Here is a 27,488-nt window from a genome sequence, read left to right as displayed (position 1 = left end):
TCTTGGGTGTGAGGACACAAGAAATCATTTATGACCTAAGGCTCTTGTATGACCATATATGGGTAAAACCATAAAGGCTGATATGTTTGACCAATCACAGAGGATTTCTTTGTTCCTTTAGAAACTATAATAGTTTAGGTTTGCTCTTTGCTCAGTTGAGATGAGCTGATGTCATTCTGTATGTCTGCTGTGTCCTTAATGTACAATAATAACAGTTTAATCTTCAACCCAGCAGTGTTTTAATATCCTTATTTATTTTTAGACATTACATGTTTTTTTAAAATCTTGCTATTGGTTTTATTTACTCTTAAACCTCTTGTCTGTTTTTTTTACTGTCTTTTTGCTGTCTGTTGTTTGTTGCTTTGTTACTTTCATGCTTACATTGAGCTGCAATAAAGTGACTATCTATCTATCTATCTATCTATCTATCTATCAATCTATCAATCTATCAATCTATCAATCTATCAATCTATCAATCTATCTATCTATCTATCTATCTATCTATCTATCTATCTATCTATCTATCTATCTATCTATCTATCTATCCTACAACCATGAGTATCAATTGTTAGAAACCCACATATCTAGATATCAGATTATTAGTCTCTTTAAGACAAAATTAAATGCAGATTTCATCTATGTTTATACAGTATATGTGTTTATGCACATTGTCCTGAGTTTTTTAACCATTCATGACAAGCAGATGTAACTATCCTCGCTAATGCTAGCAGCAAGATGTTTAAAAAAAATTAAAGTAAAGCAAAACTGATGAACAGAACAGAAAACAGAGAGAAACCTGCTTTCATGCTCCTGCAGCATAACACTGAATCTAATGTGTGTTCATACCGTAGCTGCTACACTAATGAACATTTGGATTAGCACCTCTGTCTGATAGTCACACCGAACGCACCCAGGTTTAACACACTGCTTTGCTAAGTCAATCTTCCATGCTTTTTTTTGTTGTGTGTAGCTTTAGCTGTTAAATATGGAGATTTTGTTAATCTATGGACAATTTTAATGTATGTTGATGCATTTAGCTGATTGTTCCAGACCTCTGGCCTTATGTGAATTAATGTTCAGCTCAATAAAAAGTTTTAATATCTCTCTTTCATTAAAAAAAGAGAGCTGATGTTGGATAACTTTTTGAAACTCTGGATTGTAATCAGTAATGCTTTTTAATGGTGAATGACGATGTGTTTAACCCTGTGTTAGACCTTTTTAGCCAACTTCATTCCAACTTATTACCTAAGGTTTTACACACATTTGTTTGGAAATTATGGTCAGCAGGCCTCATTTAAAGAAAGCGAAGAGTTAAATGGATGTTTTTAACACAATCAGCAGCATTGTCAGAGTTAGTGAAGAATCATAGTTACAGTAAAGAAGACAAAAAACAAACACCAATCACAGGTCTGTTATATAATATGAACTTTGGGCAGTCTGGCATGAAAAATCATATGTGTTGCTGTTGTGTTGTTGGTTTCACTGGACATTAAAAACATGACCAGGAGGTGGAGGGTTAGCTGCACAGACCGCCACACTGTCCGCCTTTCCCTTTGTTTTTTTTGGGGAATAAAAAAAGAGAGGTGACCGGAGCGCTGGACGGTGACATAATGGCGGCTCGTCAGAATGGTTTATACGTGCTGGAGGGCAGCAGTGACCGCTTCCTCTGCAGCGAGCTGAAACCTGACTGATAGCCTCTCAGAGCCGTAATGGAGGGCTGTGGATCACATTAGACTCACATTAGAAGAACTGGCCAGAGAGGTTAATTAAGAACGTGTGATGCCTGAATGACTGCCTCTCTCTCTCTCTCTCTCTCTCTCTCTCTCTCTCTCTCTCTCTCTCTCTCTCTTTCATTCTCTCTCTGTGGGGTTTCACCATAGCCAGATTTATTTCATAGCAGAGCAGTTGGGATTAATGGTGAAGATCTTATTGAGGGCGCTCATACTTTTATTAATGAATCATATTCTTCCATTTTTATTGTGCTTGAAATAAAGTAAGGAGACCAGAGGAGCTGAATTTAACACTTTTGAATGATTCCTCCATTTGGACCACATTATGCACCCCCCCTCTCCCCCACTCTCTCTCTCTCTCTCTCTCTCTGTGCAAAATCCTGCTTTAAAATGCAAACACCTCAAATTCCTCTCTGTGTTTTCTGAGTGTTCTTGTAGTTTTTTGCTGAGGTTTCAACTAGGAAACAGAAAAGCTTCTTAATTCTTGAAGCTGTCACAGTTCGTACAGAGATGTTTGTGCAGCAGTGGTGGAAGGTGAGAGCATTCACTGAAACATAATACTTAAAGTCTGTGTAAAAGAGAGATTTACTTTAAATAAAAACACATTATACATGACTGAAATTACTGCTGTAGTACTGAACTGTGGAGTTAAAGCTTTAAACTGTTTTCCACTATTTCTGTGCTAAGGATCTTTTTGGGAGGGTCTGAAATGGTGCTTCAATGATGTAGAGGGGTTACTAGCATGACCCCTTCCCCACTATATAAACACTAGAGTGCACATACTCATAGTTCTACAGTGGATCGCTTTGTAAACTTTCACTTCAGATAATAAGTTACTGGTGAATGGGGCCATTTTCGGTCAACATCAGCACTCTCAGAGTTATTTTAAACCCAGCTGAAGCATCCAATGACGGCTTCAACACCAGCTGTTTTTTAATGAGTTGCAAAATTCAGATTTGTTGTCATGATCTAATTTATCTTGTAATTAATTAACTGTCACTAAATGAAAATGAGTCAAAACTCTTAAAAATTACTTCTTGTTTTACAGTTTTCTTCTCCAGTGTCCAGCTGTTAAAAGAGAGAAAGGAGAGGAAAGAGAAGTTTCCTTTGATTATTACGCCGTCGATTGAGATTATGAGCAGCAGCAGGTGCTTTGTTGACTTGTTTTGATCCCCTGATTTCACCTCTATAGATTATTTGGACCATGTTGCAGCCTGAGAAAAAGCCTGCAGAGACTAATCTGGGCTGAAAAAAGTACTGCAATCTCATGTTTTTTGAGTTAGAAGAGCTTAAATTTAGATTTAGATTTAAATTTAATGTTCTCTAGTTTGGAGCATTGTACTTAAAGCATGAAAATACTGGATTTATCATAAAATATCGAGTTTCTATTAAGTAAACTTACAGATTTTAAGGTTAATGCATAAACAAGGCAGCAAAACTCTTTTATTAATTTGTTACTACCATTATTAATTCAACTAATATCATCATAAGTGGTTGATATATTTATATATATGTACATAAAGGCAGGAATTCACCTTTGTTTTGGCTGATAGATTCTGACTTTACATTGTGCAGAATTGCCTGACATTGTTATGAGAACATGTTTTCTTTTTTAACATGTGTAGCTCCGGTGAGAAAAGGCAGAAGTAACTGTTTAAGTGTGTTTGAACATACATCTGCCTTCCTGCTAAACCTGCTACATTATGGATATAAAAAATCCTCTAATGAATAAATCACACAGTGTGAAAAATAGACTGAACTGTCACCCGAATTCACCTCCAGCGTCGGACGCTTGTAATGAACAGAATAAATCCTGAAGCTTTTGTTCTAAATTCATCTTCAGCTACAGAACATGATAGAAAAACCTCTAAAAATCATGTTACATAAGAAACTGAAATCACCTGTTTTTTTTCTGATATGAGCGAAATTGATGAGGATTCCTTCAATAAGCTGTGAAGTCTTTAAAGATGTTGACCTCAGCTGAACACACACACACACACACACACACACACACACACACACACACACACACACACACACACACACACACACACACACACACACACACACACACACACACACACACACACACACACACACACTTCATTAACAAAACTCAAATTACGCAACACACTCATGGCCCAAATTCACCTCCTGCTTCTGCCACATGAGCAGAAATAAACTGTGTAATAGAAGGAAAAAAAGAAGGAAATATGCAAAATGTTTGACGTGCCAGATGTGGGTCAATGCTGAGCCTGCGGTCCTCTCTCTCTCTCTCTCTCTCTCTCTCTCTCTCTCTCTCTCTCTCTCTCTCTCTGTATCTATCCCTCTCTCTCTCTCTCCTCCTGCTCTTTGGGTGAGAGAGGGGTTGAGTGACATAGAGAGAGAGAGAGGAGCGTAAAAAGAGCGAGAGAGAGCGAGGCGGAGTTGGAGTTTGTGTCAGATTCACCTGAAAGTGCAGCGGCAGCCGGACCGCTAATCTACCTCTCCACCTACCATCACAGCTCAGGAGATTAGGGATTACAACAATGGGATTAAGGATTTATATATTTTTTATTTAATATATTTCGATTGCCTCACTCCTCCTCTCTACTATGCTTTTATTGACTGAGACTGAAATGAGGTTAAAGGTGCAATATGTAAGATTTCTAGTCCAAAACATCCAAAAATTACCTACAATTAGAGATAGAAAACAGAAATAACTTAGTTTTTTATGTTTTTGTTTAGCCGTTGTATGCATTAGTCTGTATTTCTTAGTTTTTATGATGAATGTCTTACAATAGGAGGGTCACATGATAAGCCCTTATGGGTTTTATTGACTCCGCAGGAGTGGAACATTAGATGTAAAAAACATAATTTTATGTTACTACTTTCTCATCTCATTTGCACCTAGTAGAACATTTCCATAAATGTTTTTAATATAATTTGGATTTCATGAGTTGTATCTCCACCAGGATACGTTGCCCCTATTAAGGTATAAAAAAAAAGTCATAATGGTAAGCAATTAAATGTTTTCTATCAAAATATAGGTCTACTACAAGCTTCAATTATACTAATTCAAGGCACATACAAATGAACAACCACCTTAACTAATCATGTTCCTAACAAGGTGTTAAAGACTTGATAATCTCCTGGTGCACGTTACCTGTTTAAGGGTTAAAATAAAAAAATAAAAAAATCATTTAGCCCTGGTCTATCCTGTCTTGTAATACCACTTCGTACCTCAGGGGGCGATAGTGAGTCATTGCAGCCACCAGTCTGCCCTCAGTCCAACATGAGAGGAAGAAGAAGCATCGCTGCCTCGTGTCATTAACTGTAAACTCACACCCAAAGATTCATAAGAGATGAAAACAGCTGGCAGTCGTTCACTTTCAATGAAAGTTGGCGATGAAGAGCTTCAGACGCCTTGGCAGCAGCGAGCAGCGCGATGCCAGCGCCGAGAGCGACAAGTTAAAGTTGAGCAGAGTTCAACTTCATGCAGATTAGCAGCGACACTGACACTGAAGCAGCAACCAATAGCAGATCAGGATTTAATTTTCTTCCCACAGCAACCAGTGTAATAAAGTTTCAAGCGAACATCTGCTCCATTCTGACAATAGAGGAGAAATTGATCATTGCCGTCTCCATTTTCCCAGAGGTGGATGATTTGTCATTGTTTACCGCGACATAAACTAAAAAGTGACATATGGAGGAAAGTTTCAGAGATAGAAGGGAAGTCTGGCAACATGAAGAATGTATATTTCATTATCCTCAAGTCAAGTTCACGGCTCTACTACAAACTTGATATTGGCCCCAGCCGAACCTGACGTCTGCAGCGCTGCTTGAGTGACCTGGCCCCCTGCTGGTGGAGAGCTGGCAGCAAGCGAGCACAGTGCCCCCTGCTGGTGGCTGGTGGCTGGTGGAGGGCTGGCAGGGCTCATGAATCTCGTGCTGTGAACGCCCGGTGAGGGTGCAGCAGCGAGCGGAGATTTTGAGCCAAACCGAAAGCTTCTGGCCGGGTGAGACAGCTGGTCACCTCAGCTGCATGATCTGATGAGCCGATCTCTGCAGCTCTTTGGTGATTTACCGCTGGCTCTAATGTCACCTGAGCACTTTGATATCTTGACGACGCCACAGTGCAGATGGGAGAAGAAGAGGACTTTTCTTTGTGTTTATTTTCTTTGAATATACTTGAAACTTTTACCTCTTTCTTCAAGCCTATAAACATGACTAAAATGAAAAAAATCTAAAGGAGGAAGCATACTTTAGAAATCATAAACATTAATCATAGCAGAGCACTTACTTATTGTTCTGTATCTATCTCAGCATCTTTAACTCATCTCAATGGAATAAGACTTTTACTTTTACTAGTAACCTGTTTTATCAGTTTTTCTTTTTTAATGTTGGATGTTTTTTTTTCTATGTTTGAAAAAAAACAAACAATAAAAATAAGTTTAATAAAAAAAAGAAAGAAAAGGTCAGAAGCCAACCAATGATCAAGAGAGCTAGATTAAGATCACAATCTGGACTGAATATGAGTAATACCTGTTACCTTAAAAGTTCAATTCATCTAATTTCACTATTTCGAGAATCATTTTGGATCAGTTTCACTTCATTGTCGGCATCTTCATGTGTCTTCTGAAGTCTGGATCACAATGGTTTTAACTGTATCTTCAGCCCAGCATCTCTTTAGGGATGAAACGTTATCATGAGTCTGTTAATCCAACAAAGCTAAATGTGAATCTCTGCTTCCCTGCTGTGCTTTAAACTGGACCAAACCAAGAATAAAAGTCTCCTATTCCAACTGATTAAACATTTAAGTCATTTATTCTTTGGTTCCAGCTTCTCAAATTATGATGATTTACAGCTTTTATTTGTTTTAAATTATTGTTTGATTTAATATCTTTGGGTATTATTCGTTTGCTGATCATTTAAATGTGGTCATCTGGGAATTTTCCACAAATTTCTGACATTTTATTGATAAATAAAAGAAAATAATCAAAAACGAAAATAATCTCCCCAGTTCTGAAGACAACTTTAAGCTCTAACTCCAGCCTAATCCTGACCTTAATTCAATCATTCCCACCTAAACTCTAATCCAGAGTTTGCGAAGTGTCCGCACATCGCAGCACCTTCGTCACCTCCGTCACCTCCCCGGCGTTGCGGGGACACGAAGGTCCTCATAAATACGGAAACTCGGGGACGTTGTTCACACACACTAAAACGTGTCAAAACTCAATCAAGCAGCTCCAGACATGGCAGGCAAGAACACATGCCCTACAACACCAAACCGCACGACAGCACTCGTGAAGGCACTCATGCATGTTCGCTGAGTGTATGCAATGTCACACACACACACACACACACACACATACACACACACACACACACACGCACACAGTCACAAATCGAGGACTTGTACTGATTGTTTCACTGCAGGCTCACTGTTGGTTTTCTTGTGGGTGTTTGCATTTTTTCTTTTTCTTTTTTTTTTTTTATGCCCTTCACCCACACAAGCACACAAACCACCAGTTTCGCATTCAAACAGCACTTCAATATTCCCCCGCAGGGCTGACAGCTTTACTCCTTATTCAATACAGCAGCCAGCGACTGATAAATCCAGCCGGACAGATAGAATTGATTGATTAAATGCTTCAAACACAAAATACAAAAGAAGGAAAGTAGAGAACCGAGGGAAGAAAAAAAACAACCGAACCCTGTGATACATCTTAACATTCCTCCAGGGAAAACTGAGATTGTGCTTTGTCTTTTTTTTTCTCAAAAATAAATATATCCAAAGCTGCTTTAAGTTATTAAATAAAATTGACATATTTTCTGCTCTCCACTTCTTCTTTATTTCATCAAAATCAATCTTTTAAGGTTTGGAGACAGTTAATATAAAAATATATGAGGTGGTTTTAAGGCTGTTGACTTCACAGCAATGTCAAAATGTGTTGATCGTGTTAAAATGCTGCTTTTTTTCTCCTTCAATATGGACCAAATTAATCATTTTAAACATGTTGTTTTTCATAGAGACACATATTACATTGACACACACCTATGTATGTCCTATACTGTTATTATCAGAGATGTATTAGACATTTTGAGCCACTTGATTCATCAAAGTTTCACTAAAAATCATTTAAATATAGTATAGAAAACAATTTCACCATTAGGTCCATAAGTAAATGTCTGGTGTTTTGTTATTGGCTCTCAACTTCACAGCAATGTCCAAACTATTGTGTGTTTATCGTGTTAAAATGCTGCTTTTTTTATACAGAGACACAGATTACATTGACACACCTATTTATGTCCTATACCGTTATTTTCAATGGTTGTGTTAGACATTTTGAGCCACTTGGTTTCACTAAAAATCATTTAAAATTAGGTCCATTTAGCACCTGTATGGACTTTTGGTCATATTACATGATTTTCATCTCATTTGAATTTAGGTGTTCAATTTTACTTTTACTTGTATTTTTTGGACACTTTAAGGACCAAAGTTCTTAACAACATACTTTTATCACAGGGTCCATTTAGTAGCTTTCTCTGGAGCTTTCAATCATATTACATGATCTATTTCTAAAATCAGGGATGAACTTTGAACCTAGACTTTTAAGCCAACATGGGCGAGAAATCATTAAAGTTTTCAGGGACATTTTGAGCATCTACATTTCCATGACAACTGGGAAAACTCAGGTGAAGAAGATCATGTGATTTGAGAACAGGAACAGGTACTAAATGGACTTTTGTTTTCTGAATTGTTTGTTTCTAAGCTCAAAAATGAACCTCGACTTTAAAGAAAATAGGTTTTACATTATTTTGTGGTAAAAGTGTTTTTTTTTTTCATTTTTCAAGGTGGCTTTGACAGGATGTTGATTTTAAAATGAACAAAATAATAAACTAAGAGACAAGCTGTAGTGACAGAAACAGAAAGACTGTTTCCTGTAAATGAAGCATTTCCACAAACAAAAGTTTCAGAGCCGAGGGAAAAGTTTCCCTTCTTGTTTTTTTGTTTTTTTCTCTTGCCTTTCTACACTGTGAATCCATTATGAGCCTCATCTGTGTTTGTTCTGCAGCTCAGCCTTTAATCATGCTCGACGCTCCGCCCATGAAACATTGATGCCCCGTGTTGTTCTGCCTGGTGATGAGCGCCGTGCAAAAGCTAATATCAAACACCAGCTGAATTTTTCAAGCAGGCCGGAGGATGGATGAGAGAGAGAGAGAAAAAGAGAGAGAGAGGAGAGGAGAGGAGAGGAGAGGAAGAGGAGAGAGGAGAGGAGAGGAGAGGAGAGGAGAGGAGAGGAGAGGAGAGGAGAGGAGAGGAGAGGAGAGGAGAGGAGAGAGAGGACAGGAGAGGAGAGAGAGGAGAGGAGAGGAGAGGAGAGGAGAGGAGAGGAGAGGAGAGGAGACAAGAGGAGAGAGAGAGGAGAGGAGACAAGAGGAGAGAGAGAGGAGAGGAGAGGAGAGAGAGGAGAGGAGAGGAGAGGAGAGGAAGGAGAGGAGAGGAGGGGAGAGGAGAGGAGAGAGGAGGAGAGAGAGGAGAGAGAGGAAGGAGAGGAGAGGAGAGGAGAGAGAGAGAGAGGAGAGGAGCGAGAGAGGAGAGGAGAGGAGAGGAGAGAGAGGAGAGGAGAGAGGAGGGAGAGGAGAGAGAGAGAGAGAGAGAGAGAGAGAGAAGAGAGAGAGAGAGAGAGAGAGAGAGAGAGAGGAAAGAGGAAAGAGAGAGGAGAGGAGAGGAGAGGAGAGGAGAGGAGAGGAGAGGAGAGGAGAGGAGAGGAGAGAGAGAGAGAGAGAGGGAGGAGAGAGAGGAGAGGAGAGGAGGGACTTTTATCCAAACAGCATTCCGGTGTTTTCAGTGCCAGCCGTCGTCCCGACAACCACAACAACTTAAATTGTTTGATTCTGTTAAAAGCTCGGCGGCGGAGGATTTTCACTATAACAGCACCACTACTCATCCCCCCTTTAAAACCCCCCCAACACATTTAGGTTTTCACAGTATTTGTTTCTCTTCTGTTCGGCTGTTTGGAGACTGTGAGTGTGACCGATGTTGACGCTCATGTTTGGACCAAACTAATATTGGACTGTTTGTGTTTCACCTTTGGAAAACTGAGCTTGTCTGGTTTGGGAACATTAATGCCTTTAACTTTTCCCCAAAAACACCCTCAGTATGAAGCTACTGCCTCTTAAAAAATGAGCCTTTTACATCCTTACTTACTGAACTCTTCCACAGCTACAGGAGAAAATGTAAATGGCTGATATGAGAGATCAAGGGATCAGGAAAAATGAAGAGTTATGAGACAAAAATGAGTTATTATTCAAGTTTAACATCTAAATGACTCTTTATCAAATCTATTAGTCATATTTCACTCTTTAACCCTCCTGTTGTCCTCGAGTCAAGGAAGGAAGGAAGGGAGGAAGAAGGAAGGAAAGGAGGGAGGGAGGAAGGAAGAAGGAAGGAAGGAAGGGAGGAAGAAAGAAGGAAAGGAGGGAGGGAGGAAGGAAGAAGGAAGGAAGGAAGGAAGGGAGGAAGAAGGAACAAAAGGAGGAAGGAAGGAAGGAAGGGAGGAAGAAAGAAGGAAGGAAAGGAGGGAGGGAGGAAGGAGGAAGGAAGGAAGGGAGGAAAGGAAAGAAGGAAGGTAGGACGGAGTGAGGAAAGAAGGAAGGAAGGTAAGAGGGAGGGAGGAAAGAAGGAAGGAGGGTAGGAGGGAGAAAGGAAAAGAGGAAGGAAGGAAAGAAGGAAGGGAGGAAAGAGAGAGTAAGGAAAGAAAGAAAGAGAGAAGGAGGGAGGGACGAAGGACGGAAGGAAGGAAGGGAGGAAGGGAGGAAAGAAGGAACAGTCAAAACAGACGGGGTCAATTTGACCCGGGAGGACGACACGAAGGTTAAAAAGTAAAAGCAGCTTGTTTCATTCTGTGCTATCAGGTGTTTTCTCATCTCTAACTCTTCAGTTCACCTGACGTCTCTGTTGATGCATCAACCAAAAAAAAACAAGACTAATGCAGATGTGAAAGTATATATCTGATTGTATCCCAGATGTGATGTGAGAGTGTTTACCTTCATGTGTCGTCGCCTCCGTCTGAAGCGCAGCAGCTCCTTGTGTTGGCGGGCGATGAAGTTGACGGCAGCGTACTCCAGAAGGGCCGAGAACACAAACAGCAGACAGACAGCCATCCAGATGTCGATGGCTTTTACGTAGGACACCTGCAGGAGAGAGAGGAAGAGAGTAGTAGGGAAGGGCTAGATTAGTGGCTGGGTTTAGAGGAAGTGTTGTCTCCAAAGATCCATGATGTTTGGACAAAGACTGTGAAGAGGGAAAATACAAGAAGCTTTTCATATAAAGTCTGGCAGGAGTAAGGTGAGGACGAATTGCCGCCTAAGTAGTTTCCATACACTAATCTGTGAGCTGAATGTGTTTCTATTATTCCCCAAATTAAGTGATTTATACTTACATACTGTTCATAATACTTCCTCATTATTATTAGTCTCTATACATCATTTCTGATCCACAACTGACATTCATCAGTCTTTGATAAATTGGTGATTAATCCTTAAAGAGTTTATTCTTCAGTTTTTATGCCTTTTGTTGACGGAGAGGAAACATTTACAATCACACTATATACACGGTCGCCCATAAAGTTGGAATAATTTTGTTTTCGGACACATTCCTCTTTTTATTTTCTATTTATACACATCAGTAATCACCTTTGACCAGGTATAATGAGATTGATCAATACAATTTTGAGAATATTTACACTTTATCTATCAAGAATAAATCACATTGTCACAATCATTTCATGGAAAGAGGTTAAAATTATTTTATTCCAACTTTATGGGCGACCGTGTATGTGTCCAATGTTCCATAACACAGGAGATGATTTCAATGTATTATATTAAATGAGAATAAAGAGTTTTTGAATATTTTTGAGTAAATATCAGTCAAACACTTAACACATATGTTTTTTAAAAGTTGAAATATTTAAATTTTTTGTATATTCTGGGTCACATGAGGATAAGTTATTACATTTCTGGCTTTTTTAAAGTGTGTTTTCTTCTCTCACATGTAAAACTGGGTCAAATTAGACCCTGAATAGTATGTAAGGGTTAAAATGAAAAAGAAAAAGTTGTCAAAATAATATTATTCTATCTGTTTAAAGATGATTGTGTATGTAAGGGAGGGATCCAAATAATTCCCAGAGGCCACTGAAACTAAAATTGGGACTGAAAGGGACAAGATTCACCCCCGTGGAAGAAATAGAAGAAGTCTAACGAGAGGCTCTGGACACTGTAACAAAAAATGACAACAGGAACGAGAGAAGCGCTGGAATAAGTGTACGGCATCTCCAGGAGATAAGACAGGTACTACTGAAATATTCATCATGACAGGTTATTTTAACAATTCTGGGGATTTGCAGCCCCCCCCCCCCCCCTCCTCCAACCCCTTCACACTCATATACATTATTAAATATATAGCATAAATATATAAATATATAGTACAAACATGATTCAATCCGAGGGCTGAGAAGTCAAGGAGAACATTTATTTCAGTTTAGCAACTTGACAGCAAAACTTTGTAATCAAAGGGAACAAATTAAAAAATTCAGCAGTATGGAAATGTGAAGTTAAATAAATATATCAAGTGCATTAATTAGCAATTAAAATTTGATTCATGAATTACTAATTTGATAAAAAGATTTGTCAAAAATATTCTGCTGACACTTAAAGCAGAAAGCATCATGATTTGGTTCAGTGGGAATTTAAATGATGTGTTTTCTATAAATGACGTTGATGTCTTTGAATGTTTTTCTGTTTTTATATCTGCTGCAAATCGTGTTGTTTGTTACTTTGAATTAATACATTGCAACATTTTTTTGGTATTTTCTGTATATTCTGTATTTAGGGCAGCTTTGGAGAAAAGAAAATGCTCTCAGTTGTCCCTCCCTTCAGAAATAAAGGTTAATAAATAATTATGGCTATCTGTAAACCCATTTAAAACCCATTTAATGTCCAATTTTTTGGCTTAATTATAGTAAAACATGTACTGTATACAACAGCACAAAACACATCAAGATGCACTTTCCACTTCATGTTGTAGTGTGTTGCAATTGTGATACATCAATAAAGTGTAATAATGCATAAAACACTTGTACATCTGACTTCATATATTACTATATATTCATATGTATAAGTGCTTATTGAGAGAGAAAGAAGTAAAGTATGGGACAAGTACTGGACGATGAAGTTAACTTGGGAATAGAGCAGGGAATGGATAAGTGCATAGCAACCACTGTAGAAAATATAATATATAAATATTCCAAATATAACTTATTTTAGGCTAAAATATAGTAAAATCATCTCTTGTATGTTTCACATGCAAGTGCAATTAAGTGTAATAAAATATCTGTGTGCATCTGACTTAACATTTTCACATTTTACTGTATATATTGAGCATTAAATAGTTAAGTATGTTGGCGTAACCACAGTAGAAAAGTACTTATTTAGGTGTTAATACAGAACTCAAAGCTATACCAGTTAAAATGCACCTACAGTATTGTGTTGGTGACAATATCAATCAATCAAATCAATCAGACTTTGATTTATATACCACCTTTCGTACACGTTAATGTAGTTAAAAGTGCTTTAAAGTTGATTTAAAAAGTTGAAAACATTACTCATTCATTTAGAAGGGAAACCTGCAGATTGTTGCAGGTTTTAATTTCAGATTTGAAGTGAAAAACTAAGAAGGAAAAGTACATAAAACACTGTCTCCATCTTTGAGATCTTCTACTGAAATGCTCTTTAATGTAACACATGTTGTGGTGGAGCAGCACAGAGAGAACGACCCGGTGTAACTGTGTCCAAGCATTACAACTTTCCAGAGTTATTCAGAACTTAAATCCCAGTTTTTAAAGATGTTATATTTGTATATTATTAAGTTAAACAGAAAACCGTGTGGACAATCAGCCACAGAACGAGATAAAATCTGCAGACAAAGCCGGCTGCATGTCAGCAGCTTTTACATACAAAGACGTCGGTGTGAAGCAAGATGGACAGGCTGAGGACTGTCCAGATAATAAGGGCTAAATGAAGTCTGGTCGGATCATTGTCTGATTGCTATCTGCCCGCCAAGTACCATTATTCAAGTGCATTCACCCTGGCCTGTCATTACAACTCTCCATCCCTGCACGCAATTACACCGTGCAGCCTGAGAGGGGGGGTTGGGAGGGGGGGGATCTCTGTTCTGTCACAGGGAGAGAAAACCTACAATCAGCCATTTAAAATCCAATTAAACTGTGACTTTAGATCACTTTCACAAACACACGCACGAAGCTCGGCCTTCTTGTAAGTCGTGCTTGTTTGCTCAGAGTCTGATGCTTATGAAAACATTTATCTTTGAATGCCCCACTGACTGATTTCTCCCCCCCCCCCCCCTCCCCCCCAGCGAGAGCTTCTGAGAGCCGCTGAAGCCTAAACGGTCAACTGGTTCACTCGGTTTGACGGTCATCCAGGCAGAGAGACACACGAGCAGAGGAAAAAAACAAAGCAGATTCTATAATTACACCAATTTAAATGTGAAATATATGATGATATTTAATCAGATTACTTCAGGAATTAAATGATAGGAATTTAGGGCATTGTTTTTTTGTATGAGATGTTAAATAAACCTCAAAAACAAGACTTTTGACAGCTTTTGCATACAAAATAGAGCCTAATCTTCTTTTACACCACTATTATTTTAGCTTTTTTTTAATGAAAAATTGGTTTCAAAATGCATAAAAAATGAGGATGCAGTCCAATTTCTGCTCTCAAACTGCAAAAAAAACTCATCAAATTAAGCTATTCCTGGTCTGTGTTAAACTATGTGAAACCAAGAAACTGGAAAATGGAAGAAAAAAAACAACAACTTCAGCATTCAGTACAAATAGCATCCTGCTCTGGGGATGGTTGAAAGGCTTTCTGGGAAAGTAAACCAGTAAGTGAAGTAAATGAAGCAGAGGGAGGTAGAGCGAGTGCGACAAATTGTTGGACATCATGTCTCTAAACTGTTTATTTCCTGCTGTCTTTGTTTTACTTTACTGCCAATTTAAAAGGTTTATAACTTTATGTAGCATTGTTTAAAATCAGGAATAAACTAGAATATGGTTGTTATTCATTTTACTGGTTAAAGACGTCTAATGTTTGATATTAATGAGCATTTAAAAGGTCTTAAAAGTTGAAAATGTGGCAGAAGAAAGCCAAAAACTACACACTGTATTTGAAAACTGCAATGTTGTTAAAATCTTAGAGCTACTGTATATAAAAATGGTGTTTAATTTAACCTATAGATCTTTCCTGGCATTGGGCGAGCTGAGCTAAAACCAAACCCTCCTACAGTTGGTCCAGGCCAATCCAGGCCGACTCCTCCGTGCCCGGCTTTGTCCAGACTGAGATTGAAAGCTTCTGACAGTCAAAGTGACCAGCGGCGGCCTGCAGAGCTGCAGCTGAGGTGGCGTTACTGCGCTCACGCTTCACAGGACAATGTAAAAAAAAAAAGAAAAAAAAAAAAGAACAGAGTGGAGAGACGCAGCCAGCCAGAGACTGGACCACTGATCAGCTGACTGGTTCACTATTTGGTAAAAATGAGCAAATAACTGATGGAGGCTGATAGATTTAAACTAAAAATCACAAATGTACCTAAAGTAGGTTATTAAAGCACAAACTCAATACTGGTTTAATGTGATCCAGAAATCCCCTCAAGACAAGAGATTGCTCTGACCCAGTTTTAGTGTTTTATTTACCCAAAATAAAGCTTGTTATAATCTACTCTTTCAAAAACCTACATGCTACAGTGTGTTATTGATAATAACTTGTGTATCTTTTTAATGTCATACTAATGTGTTGATACTCTGCAGGTGAGAGACACACTGCTTGTTTACTGACTGTTGATTCATCTCCTGCATCACTGATGAGCGAGACTGTTCTTAAACCAACATTTTCCACACAAACAAAACTAATTGTAGAAATATTTAATATTTAATTTATAGGTTTTATCCTTAACCTTTTCATGCATAGTGGTTACTTTAGTGGACAGCTATTCAAAAGCTGTTTTCTTATGTATGAAAGGATTTTGATGGTATAGTTACACTTTCAGCCACCACAGTGGACACTAGTGCGTCATCGCATACATCACAACTAAACCTGCAGTAATGTTTTTGGTTGTTGTTATTATAATGTAATAGTATATCATTTGGTGAAAGAAAAAAATAAGTTCCAATATTTTTTTTTCAAACCTAAAGAAAAATGAAAAAAAAAAAAAAAAAAATTCATGCATGAAAGGGTTAATGTGTTGACAATTAACCAGAATCATTTTCTCTCTTCATGAGGTTCATTTTCAGCACTGTAATAGTTTTATCAACAATTGTTCTTTGCCAACAATCTTAATAAGATAAGATATTTATTAATTAGTCCCATGATGGGGACTAATAAAGAAAAATACATTATTGCAGCAGCAAAGTTCATAATAAAAATAGAAGAGCATCAATACAAAAGAATAAAGAACAATAAATAACAAGTACAAAAGTAATAAAAACAATAGTAGTAAAATAATAGTAATATTATGTATAAGAGTAATATTGGTGTTGAATGCTATTATACCTGAGTTAATATTGCTATTGCACAGATTTAAAGTGAAAAATGTATATATGTATGGTGCACAGTTGAACTGAAATTAGTAATATACCTAAAATATTAATTAAGGTTTTTTTACATTTTAAATTTAAAAAAACAAATGTTGTTCCGACCACTTGGGGCAAGAAGCTGTAACCTCAACACTGACATATTATCACCTGTTTAGAGTTCATGTGGCTAAGCTTTTAGCCTTTTTACACCTCCAGCAGACACAGAGCATCATTATCATTCATCTTTATAAATGTCTCTGCCCACCCAGCAAACGTACGTCCATTTTTTATTCTCATTTTATCTCTCGTTTGGTGTCCACCAACTGCTGCTAGCTGTTAGCTGCAAGATGTTCCCCTTCCTTCCCCAGCTATCTGTCTCTGTCTGTGTGTTGCTTGTTGCTGCGTGAGTAGTGACAGAGAGTTTATCAGAGCTCGTTGGCTGGAAACAGCTGCTGGGAACACTGGTGATGAGACTGGTGAGAGGGAAACTAAATGGGGAAATTGTGGACCATGAAACCCAAAACTGTGAGCTGACAGATGTTGAAACTCTCTGCAGAGCTGAGGAGACCTGCAGAGTTTGGGTTTATCACTAGAAGTCAAAGTAGTCACATGATCCATTTTTAATATAAAGATTAACAACGTAAAGTAATGCAAAGTAAAGATTATAAAGTGTCTATACCAATTGTTGAACCACAGATGTGTTTAGAAAGCATCAATAGTCGATCTGACTGATCAATAAATATGATTAAACCTTGATTCATGTTTCAGAGAGCAGAGAGAGTGTATTTTTTAGCTTTTACACCACTAAACATCTCCTATCACACAATATCATGTCCTATTTTACCTAAGACATGAAAATATAACATAGCAATAATGATGGAAATGTCTCTTTTTGGTAGTTTTGAGTCTATTTAGTCACTCCATCTCATAGTTACTATGGCAACTAGTTGTTTTTAGTAATTTTTTCATCTCTTTTTGGTAGCAATTAGGTTTCTTTAGTCAATTTAAGTCTCTTTTGAGTCATTTTTGCATCTCTTTTTGGTGGTTAAATGTTATTTTATTGAAAGTGTATTTTGTATTTATGGAGAAAAAACATCTCCTATCACACAATATCATGTCCTATTTGACCTAAGACATGAAAATATAACATAGCAATAATGATGTAAATGTTATTTTGTATGTAAAGGTAAAATGAGCAGAACTTTATGGAGCTGTGAGGTTTATTGTATAACCATTAGAGCCATCAGTCTTCACTGCTACATCATAAAAAGAAATCCTCATAACTACTATCTATCCCCGTCTGTTTTGACTGTTCCTTCTTTCCTCCCTTCCTTCCTTCCGTCTGTCCTTCCTCCTCCCTCCTTCTCTCTTTCTTTCCTTCCTCTCTATTTCCTCCCTTCCTTCTTTCCTTCTTCCATCCCCCTTTCTTCCTTCCTTCTGTCCTTCCTTCCTCCCTCCCTCCTTCTTTCCTCCTTTCCTCCCTCCCTCCTTCTCTCTTTTTTCCTCCCCCCTACCTTCCTCCCTTCCTTCTTTCCTCTGTCCTTCTTTCCTTCCTTCCTCCCTTCTTCTTTCCTTCCTCCCTCCCTCCTACCGTCCTTCCTTCCTTCCTTCCTTCCTTCTTTCCTCCATTCCTTCCTTCTTTCCCTCCTTCCTTCCTCCCTCCTTTCCTTCGTTCTTCCTTCCTCCCTTCCTTCTTCCTCCCTTCCTTCCTTCCTCCCTCCTTTCCTTCCTTCTTCCTCACTTCCTTCCTTGACTCGAGGACAACAGGAGGGTTAAACTATTAACTATTCATTTAACACATGTCAAACATGTTTATGTCTTTTTCAAGGTGCTCGTGTCAGATCAGCTGATCGTGCACCTGGATGACCGGGCCGAGAAACATGTCAAACTATTTTGACATCTGACCAATCACAGCGTCGCAACCTATAATATGTTCAAAGCCGATCTGGCAGGAAGAACTAGAGACCTCTGTTATCCAAAACATCAACAACCAAGGCTTCCTAAAGTCTCACTGAGCACGACGTAGATGTTATCAGACTAGGTGAATAACTCTGACATGCTGTGTTAGTTTCCCTCTGACTCAACCCAACGAAACAACTCATTATCATACGTGATGTGTGATGTCTGCGGGATCGAGGCCATTTTTTAAAGCTTAAAACCTCAATATGACAAAACTGTGTGGCAGAGTTGACGTGTTGAGTCATGATGACAGCTGCTGTCCAATGAAGCTAACGTCACCTTTCTGTTTATCTATATAATCTATAAGCTAATGTTAACAGCTTGTTCTAATGACAGCCACTTTCCTCATCTCCGCCCGTGTGTGTGTGTGTGTGTGTGTGTGTGTGTGTGTGTGCTATCAATCACACACACACACACACACATTCAGAGGTATATGTGTGTGTGTGTCAGAGCAGTATGCCCACCTAAGCTCAGCTGTGCTGTGTGATCATTATTGTGACAGCTGAACTGCAGAGGAATCACGGTTCACTTGTTCAATTTTTAGAGCGCATGAAGCACCTAATGTCAACAAACACGGAGCGAGTGTGTGTGTATGAGAGTGTGTGTGTGTGTGTGTATGTGTGTGTGTGTGTTGAGGATTACAGTTTCCCTGGACATAATTATACAATCCTACTAGCTCACGCAACCCTCCCCCCTTCTCTCCTTAATCTGAAAATCTCTCACAGGAAAAGATTTATTTCGTTTTTTTTTTAATAAGTCATTTTTCTCATCTTTGTCTCCTTGAACTTCCTGTGGTAATATCTCTTTTTCATTCTTCTCTTCTCCATCATTTCTCTCTCTCATCTCTCCCTCTGCCTGCTTCTTTTTGACCCTTTACCCTCCACTTAAATATACATTTATCAATGAGAACGACATTTCTATCTCCCCTCTTTTTATATCATTTTTCTTTTAACCCTCCTGTTGTCCTCGAGTCAAGGAAGGAAGGGAGGAAGAAGGAAGGAAAGGAGGAAGGAAGGGAGGAAGAAGGAAGGAAAGGAGGGAGGAAGGAAGGATGGAAGGGAGGAAGAAGGAAGGAAAGGATGAAGGAAAGGAGGGAGGAAGGAAGGAACGAAAGAAGGAAGGAAAGGAAGGAGGGAAGGAAGGAAGGAAGGAAGGAAGGGATGAAAGGAAAGAAGGAAGGGATGAAGGAAAGGAAAGAAGGACGGAGGAAAGAAAGAGAGAAGAAGGAAGGAAGGAAGGAAGGACAGAAGGAAGGAAAAAGGGGGATGGAAAGGGAAGGAAAGAAGGAAAGGGGGAAAGAGAGAGGAAAGAAATAAAGAGGGAAGGAGGGAGGGAGGAAGGACAGACGGAAGGAAGGAAGGGAGGAAAGAAGGAACAGTCAAAATAGACAGGGTCAATTTGACCCGGGAGGACGACACGAAGGTTAATTCCTCTCTGTCGTCTATTTTTCTTTGAGCACAATTCACTAAAAATAATTTTCCATCCAACAAAATTTACATCCAACAGTTTCATATGAGGCGCCACCTACTCCCAAAAGCTTGTACTGAAAGGTGCGTTTGATTTGTCCTCACCTTGGGCAGGGAGGCTCTTGAACCGGAGCTCTGCGTGGTCATGGTCAGCACGGTGGTGATGCCCAGACCCACCCGGGCCGGCGCAGCGTCCATGTTGATCCAGAAGGAAACCCAGGACAGGATGACGATGAGCAGCGACGGGATGTACATCTGGATCAGGTAGTAGCCCATCTGACGCTCCAGGTGGAAACGAGCCTCGATACAGGTGAATTTACCTGGAGGAAGGGGGGGGGGGGGGTAGATGGAAAGGGGGAGGAAGAAAGAAGACATTTTTAGTAATCAATCATCTGGTTTATGAAGAGAAAGAGGTTGTTGGTGTCTTTAACCCTCCTGTTGTCCTCGAGTCAAGGAAGGAAGGGAGGGAGAAGGAAGGAAAGGAGGGAGGAAGGATGGAATGAAGGGAGGAAGAAGGAAGGAAGGGAGGAAGAAGGAAGGAGGGAGGAAGGAAGGAAGGTAGGAGGGAGGGAGGAAAGAAGGAAGGAAGAAGGAAGGAAGGGAGGGAGGGAGGAAGGGAGGAAAGGAGGAAAGGAAGGGAGGAAGAAAGAAGGAAAGGAGGGAGGAAGGAAGGTATGAGGGAGGAAGGAAGGAAAGAAGGAAGGAAGAAGGAAGGAAGGGAGGGAGGTAGGGAGGGAGGGAGGAAGGGAGGAAAGGAGGAAAGGAGGGAGGAAGGAAGGGAGGAAGAAAGAAGGAAAGGAGGGAGGAAGGTAGGAGGGAGGGAGGATGGAAGGAAGGGAGGAAGAAGGAAGGAAGGGGAGGAAGAAGGGAGGAAGAAGGAAGGAAAGGAGGGAGGAAGGATGGAAGGAAGGGAGGAAGAAGGAAGGAAAGGAGGGAGGAAAGAAGGTAGGAGGGAGGGAGGAAAGAAGGAAGGAAGGAAGAAGGAAGGAAGCGAGGGAGGAAGGAAGGAAGGTAGGAACGAGGGAGGAAAAAAGGAAGGAAGAAGGAAGGAAGGGAGGGAGGGAGGAAGGGGGGAAAGGAGGAAAGGAGGGAGGAAGGACGGGAAGAAGAAAGAAGGAAAGGAGAGAGGAAGGATGGAAGGAAGGGAGGAAGGAACCGTCAAAACGAACAGTGTCAATTTGACCCGGGAGGACGACACAAAGGTTAAAGGCTGAAATGCAACGTTTTCTTTCCATAATCTAACTTTTCTGCAATGGACATAACACATTTTATTTTATCATTTTCTCTCACACTTTCTTCCGCACTGCAGTCTTGTATCTGTTAACTATAAATTCTGTCCTCTGGCAGCCCATCCCCAGGAGTTACGTCCATATTGGACATTTCTACACCGCACGATTTACACCTCGTGCCAACGTTCAATGCCAAAGCAGAGAGTAGTGTGTCCTCTATGTAGCGGGGCGGAGAGTAATGGCGTTGGAGGTCAGGGTGAATGTATAGAGAGTCAGACCTTGTGTCCCATCACAGACCTGAAACACTTCTTTACTAACAGAGCACCATCTTTTATTTACTGTAACAAGCTGCCATGCAAAGCTTTTATTGTGGAGGTTTAGCATTGGATATAATTTGGAGTCTCTTCCTCTTAACTGGCTTCAAACTAAGATATGAACTACTTTACTTTATTAAGATGTTTAAGCATCAAACTTCAAGTCAGACTATTCTGTTTTTAACATGATGCTGATCCAATGACACATCATCAGCATCTGTATTAATATTAATATGAACTGTATTCTCTTAATAGGACTACTGGCTACCAGGAGCAGGACTTGAAGCTCTGCAGAGTGTCATTATTTTATTTCTAATGACACTTTTATGAATGAAATCTACTGGGGAAAAGGGGAAAAAAGGCCTTATATAACAATCCGGCAGCATCGATGTTCATATGATCAAATCTCATGCACCTATTCAGTTGTAACAATCAATTAATCTGCTGATATTTTATAGACAGAACATTTAGAGCTCACATCTACAAATGTCCTTTTTTATCTGAACAGTCTAAAATCTAAAATATATTCAGTTAATTATCATGTATGACACAGAAAAGCTTCAAATCCTCACAAATTACTAAAGTTATGTTTATTAAAATAGCTGCCAATTAATATTCTGGCAATTGATTAATCATTGAAGCGCTATAAACAAGCTATTTAGTACACGTTTGTGTTGTAATGAGAGTTTTGAGAATACTATTTGGGACATTTTTATGTGTTTTTGCATAGAGAGTTTAATCAACTTTAAATATATCTAGTCCAGTTAAAAGTTCAGTCAGTCAGGATTTCTGTAAAGTGAAATAAACTTTAAAAAAAATCCAGTAATTATGTCAGGTAGGTTTTTTGTCTTAACTATAAATTCTCAACTTAAAGATTTATAAATGCAAAAAGGTAAAAGCAGCATCAAAACGTAACAAAACTCAAGAAGATTTTATCTATTATATTTTAAATCTATTCTGATGTTCTGCATTTCCCCCTCATTGAAAGGTCATTATTATCGTATCATGGGAACGCTGGTAACACTTACAGCTTCAAACACATTCACGGGCCAATTATTTTCAGTATCAGTGGGTTCCAGGAAAAAATAAAATAAAATAAAATAAAATAGAATAATGTGCCAGGTGATGTTTAAACTCTACTTAAAAGCAAAAATATTCTTTCATCAGTCATTGCCTGAGGCCATGCAGATCCATTAGCAGCCAAGAGTGTTTCTGAACTCCTCTATTATCTTCATCTGAAAGGACACATTATCCAAACACTGACACATTCATGTCCTCTGCACAAAAAATAAAAATACACCTGGAGATGAAGAGGCAATCTAAAAATTAAAAAGAATGATCCGGAGCGACGTCTGGGGGGGGGAAGCGAGGAAGAAAAGTGAGAGACAGAGGGGAGGAGATGTTAGACTGGCAGTGAAAAGGAGGATGAGAAGCCGAATAGAAAAGAGACTGAAGGTGAACTCGACAGCTTAAGAGTCAAAATGTCATCTGTCGTCAAGCATTTCACACTCAGCCGAAGTGTAAATCACGAGAGGAACGAGAGACGCACAAACGCCGGAGCTTACTGAATATCAAATGAAGGCAAACATGTTGCATATTTGAAGGCAGACACAGATGGTGTTTTTGAGATTCATACTGTCGGATACTTGTTGCAAAACGTGGCTCAGAGGATCATACAGGAAGTTAAAACAGAGACAATGGCACTAAAGTCTTTTTTTATACTCACTGAGTCATTGAACTGTAGAGAAATTAGGTTATTTAACAGTCTGTAAATGAGGTTAAAATATATATGAGGATTAAAAAGGTTTATTGTGTCAGCTGCGCACTAGATGACTTTAAATAAGATTCAAACAGACGTAGAAATCCTAGCAGACTGTTATAAATGTCAGGTGTCTCTGTTCAGATTTTAATCATTGAGATCATTAAGATGCAACTAAAGACTCACTTTTATTCTCTGGCTTTTAAGCATGCTTAAACTTTGTTCTATTTTAATTTTGCTCCTTTTATGCTTGTATGTGCATAGTTATTCCGCATTGGTGAAACTCTTTGGTATAAAGTCTGTTTGCTTTTTAAAGTGCTACATAAATACAATAAACTTGAAACTTGATCATTGTTCAAACACGTCCAGATTCAAATTAAACAAATAAGTCATTTGATCATGTGACTCCAGAGTTACACAAAGGAGCATTTTTCTAATCTGGGCGCTCTAATCTGCAGGTCATCATCATTTGTCTGTGCTTTCCAAAACTGTTAAACAATAATGATGTTTTTATGATGTGACAAAGCTGTGGTTAAAGTCTGGTTGGGTTTAGGCACAAAAAACACTTGGTTAAGTAAAGGGAAAGATTATAGTTTGGATTAAAATGATCATTTTGTTAAGATTAGAGAAACATGTAGTGTGGGTTAAAATCACAGCTTCCTTAAAGTTAGGTAACCCTAATCGTCATGGTTACAATAAAAAACAGATATTAAGCTTCAGTGACAATCATAGTTCCAGTTTTTTGCAGTTGTAAACATGACCTGTGGTAAAGTCCACTGTTGGGTTAAAGCCTCCGTCCACCGCTCGTCCCTTCAATGAGGTAATTCGTCAACTAATACACGACTTTTGAACTGTGCTACTTCGTGGTCATGTTAACAACAGCCACTAGATGGCGTCTGTCACTCAAACTTAACTATACATTGGTTTTTATCGCCGAATGACAGTACAACCTGCGCTGTGCTGTTTTTTTTTTTTTGGGAGGCCAGTCTCACAGATCTATAGTCACTAAACAAAGCAAATGAAAATATAATGCACATCTTTCTCTACATAAATGTTATCAATACGCATTTTCCTTAAATGTTACATTTCGACTAAATGACTCTGAATGTCATTTTACTTGAGGTTCTCGCTTCAGTGGGTTTGCACAGGTGCACTGATCGCTTGTGTTGCTGCATATTCATAGGATTATAGACAAATAGGATTATTTCATGAGAATATGTTGACAGAATACGTCATATGTCATAAAAGTGTGAAGCAAGCAAAAAAATAAGGTGTGAGATTGTTGTAACCAGACAAGAATCAGTAAATCTGCAACATGCAAATATTTTGGGGAACATACTAGAAAATAGATGATGGACTAGAAAAATTGTGCACCTATCCTTTAAAGAGATAACACAATTATACATTCATTATACCTGCATGATATACCTCATGAAGCGTCTCTCCAGGATTGTTGAGTGATTGCTGAAGCTTTTGAAGTTTTATTTTAAAGGATATTTGATCCTTTGTGGAGACAAACACCTAAATTTGGTTAGTTTAAGCTTTCCTGGTGTTTAACTTAGTATCTTAACCTAAGTGCACTTCTCTCTCATGCTGGTATACAGCACACACACATGCACACACACACACACACACACACACACACACACACACACACACACACACACACACACACACACTGTGTTGCTGCAGTTGAGCGTCTGATCTGTGGCTGCCAGCAGCAGCGTTAGTCCTTGTGTGGCCGTGAAGGGAAAGTAACTGTGAATGTTTACGCTTGCAGCATGATGCCGTGAAAGAAGAAAGGAAGGGATTAGGAGGAAGAGAGCGAGGAATTTCACCTCCTCCTGCCCCTTAAACCTTTGCTCCTTGCTTTTACTACAATATGCTTCGATATCCGATAATGTGTCTTGTAGTTAAAAATCAACAAGAGTGCACTAAAAAATGTTTGGTGCTCGACACTCTTTGCTGCTTTTCTGTTCATCTCGCAGCGTTCACCTGTCAATCAAACAGACGGAGACTTTAACAGCTACTGCCTCAGATTTTCAGTTCTTCTCACTGTTCTTATTCATAATGTTTTGTGTCTGTTTAGGAGATTATTGGATGGATATCTGACATTTGTGCCGAACAGATTTGGAAAGAAATATCAAACCATAAGGTAGTTTTAAGTTTACATGTAACCTTCCTGTCCTCTCAGGTCTGGTTTGACTGTTTTTAAAGCATAAACGTAAACATTATCACCCAATTCTGTGTTAGACCTTTTTAGCCAGCTTCATTCCAATTTATCAGATTTTAACCATATTTTTTGATATTATGGTCAATAGGCCTCATTTAAATTAAATTATACCTCATTTTTGAGTAAAGAAAATGCAGAAATGTATCTTATTTATTATCTTAACTAAATTTAAGATCAGAGGAAACTATATTGGCAGATTATAACAGACTAGTATACGTCAAAGTTTAGTCAGGATACAGTTTTGAAACCATTTTTTAATGGCAGCACATAATCACACCTGTTTTAATAAACATCTATAATTCAATGAAAGTAGCGATGATACATTTTACTTGCCAAGATTGTAATATGGAACCATCCATGTCATTTTGAGGCAATTACACAAATTAAATCAATATTTCTGATATAAAAACTTTTGAAAATGGGTCAAATTTGATCTGAACAGGAGTGTAAAGGTAATCAAGAGGAAGCTATAATGACTCAGCAGGTGAGACTTTGCTTTCATATCTTACACACATTGACATTTAACATGTTGGGCAACTTTAATAAGGAATAAATAGTTACTTTGGATCTGTATTTCATGGTTAAGAACATGCTTTTTTTTTTATTAAGAGAAAAGTTAAAAGCTACGGTGTGATTTAAAAAAAAAGGTGTTAAAAATGTTAATATAACTATTCTACAGAAAATACAGTAACACGTTCAAAGGTGTCATTTTCTGCTCATGACATTGTTAGTAAAGAAAAATCCTGCAACAGAGATAATTAAATTAACACATGCTGCAGTGGGCTTATTTACACTGCAGTGCAGCAGCAACAGTAACAAATGTCCCTCTGTATCTCGCTGTAATGTAATGAGAGCGCCGGGTCTCATAATAAACCACAAGAGAACCAAAAAGCAAGATGGCCGACGATCCATTTAATCAAAGACGATCAATGGAAGGCAGCCTCATCAATTAGACTTAAACCTTAAAAAGACGAAGGAAACTGGAAGAGGAGGAGAGGAAACAGGAGAGAGGGAAAGAGGACGAGATGTTGAGCGAGAGGAGAGAGGGATGAGGTGGAGAGGAAGATATGAGAAGACAGGAGGAAAGAGGGAAGGAGAAAATGACAGCATGAGGAGGAGGAGAGGAGGAGGAGGAGGAAGAGGAGAGTCGATGCGGTTGGACTTGATTTATAGCCGTGATACACTTCAGAGGTTTTAAGTGCTGTCCATATTTTCCATCTGATAAGAAGATTGAAATTATTCAGCCGGGCCCCTATCTCACTGTGTGTGTGTGTGTGTGTGTGTGTGTGTGTGTGTGCGTTGTACTTAGCTCTGCAGTATGTGTGTGTGTTTGTGTGTGTTTCTGCTTGTAAGGAGGCACACACTTCTGTCTGTTTCTGGAAGTAGCATGTACTAAACGGCTTCTAGTCTTGTGTGTGCACATCTGCATATGTGTGTGTGTGTGTGTGTGTGTGTGTGTGTGTGTGTGTGTGTGTGTGTTTGTTTGTTTGTGTGTCTGTGTGTTGTACTTAGCTCTGCAGTATGTGTGTGTGTGTGTGTGTGTTTGTGTGTGTTTATGCACGTAAGGAGGCACACACTTCTGTCTGTTTCTGGAAGTAGCATGTACTAAACGGCTTTATAGTCTTGTGTGTGCACATCTGCATAATGGTGCATGTGTGTGTGTGTGTGTGTGTGTGTCATAAAATCAATACTTTCTTTCATACTGTGTGTGTGTGTGTGTGTGTGTGTGTGTGTGTGTGTGTGTGTGTGTTTGTGTGTGTGTGTGGTACATTTTTCTGTGTGTTTTTATACTACCTTAGTGGCCAATTCATGTTTTAGACCTTGGAAGTGAAGGTAAATTATGAAACTATTATCATTATTATAATATTGGGAAGCATTAGGACATTTCTTTGGGGAAAGTGACGGCATTCTGGAGACTAAGATAAGATAAAAAAAAAGTTAGAATATACTTTATTTTACCTGAGTGGAAATACGTTTTGGGCTCACGAGCTTATAGAAAAAATAAAAATGAAGGTAAACTCATTATACTGCAGGTATATAATCTCCATAGATATAAAGATGCAGGACAGATACACACAAAATACACTATTATAAATCTAGTATGAAGAGTTTTCACTACAATAAAAAGGGTGAAAACCAGATATGCACTATGTATATTATAGATA

At 38.8% G+C, this 27,488-nt stretch overlaps 1 protein-coding gene across 2 annotated transcripts in view; it reads right to left on the bottom strand.

The window, feature by feature from the left end:
- glra1 (glycine receptor, alpha 1) overlaps positions 1–27,488 on the bottom strand; it is a 144,027-nt gene that overhangs the window by 11,676 nt on the left and 104,863 nt on the right. For both annotated transcript variants that reach the window (XM_062425738.1, XM_062425737.1), the window contains 2 exons: positions 19,894–20,108; positions 10,764–10,910 (listed from right to left, as the gene is read on the bottom strand). In XM_062425738.1, the coding sequence (XP_062281722.1) occupies positions 10,764–10,910; positions 19,894–20,108 (362 nt within the window). The remainder of the gene's footprint in view (positions 1–10,763; positions 10,911–19,893; positions 20,109–27,488) is intronic.

The sequence above is a fragment of the Scomber scombrus genome, chromosome 9, assembly GCF_963691925.1.
Source record: "Scomber scombrus chromosome 9, fScoSco1.1, whole genome shotgun sequence".
In the NCBI taxonomy this organism is placed as follows: Eukaryota; Metazoa; Chordata; class Actinopteri; order Scombriformes; family Scombridae; genus Scomber; species Scomber scombrus.
The sequence above is the reverse complement of the archived record's forward strand: the minus strand, read 5'-3'. Positions and strand labels throughout refer to the sequence as shown.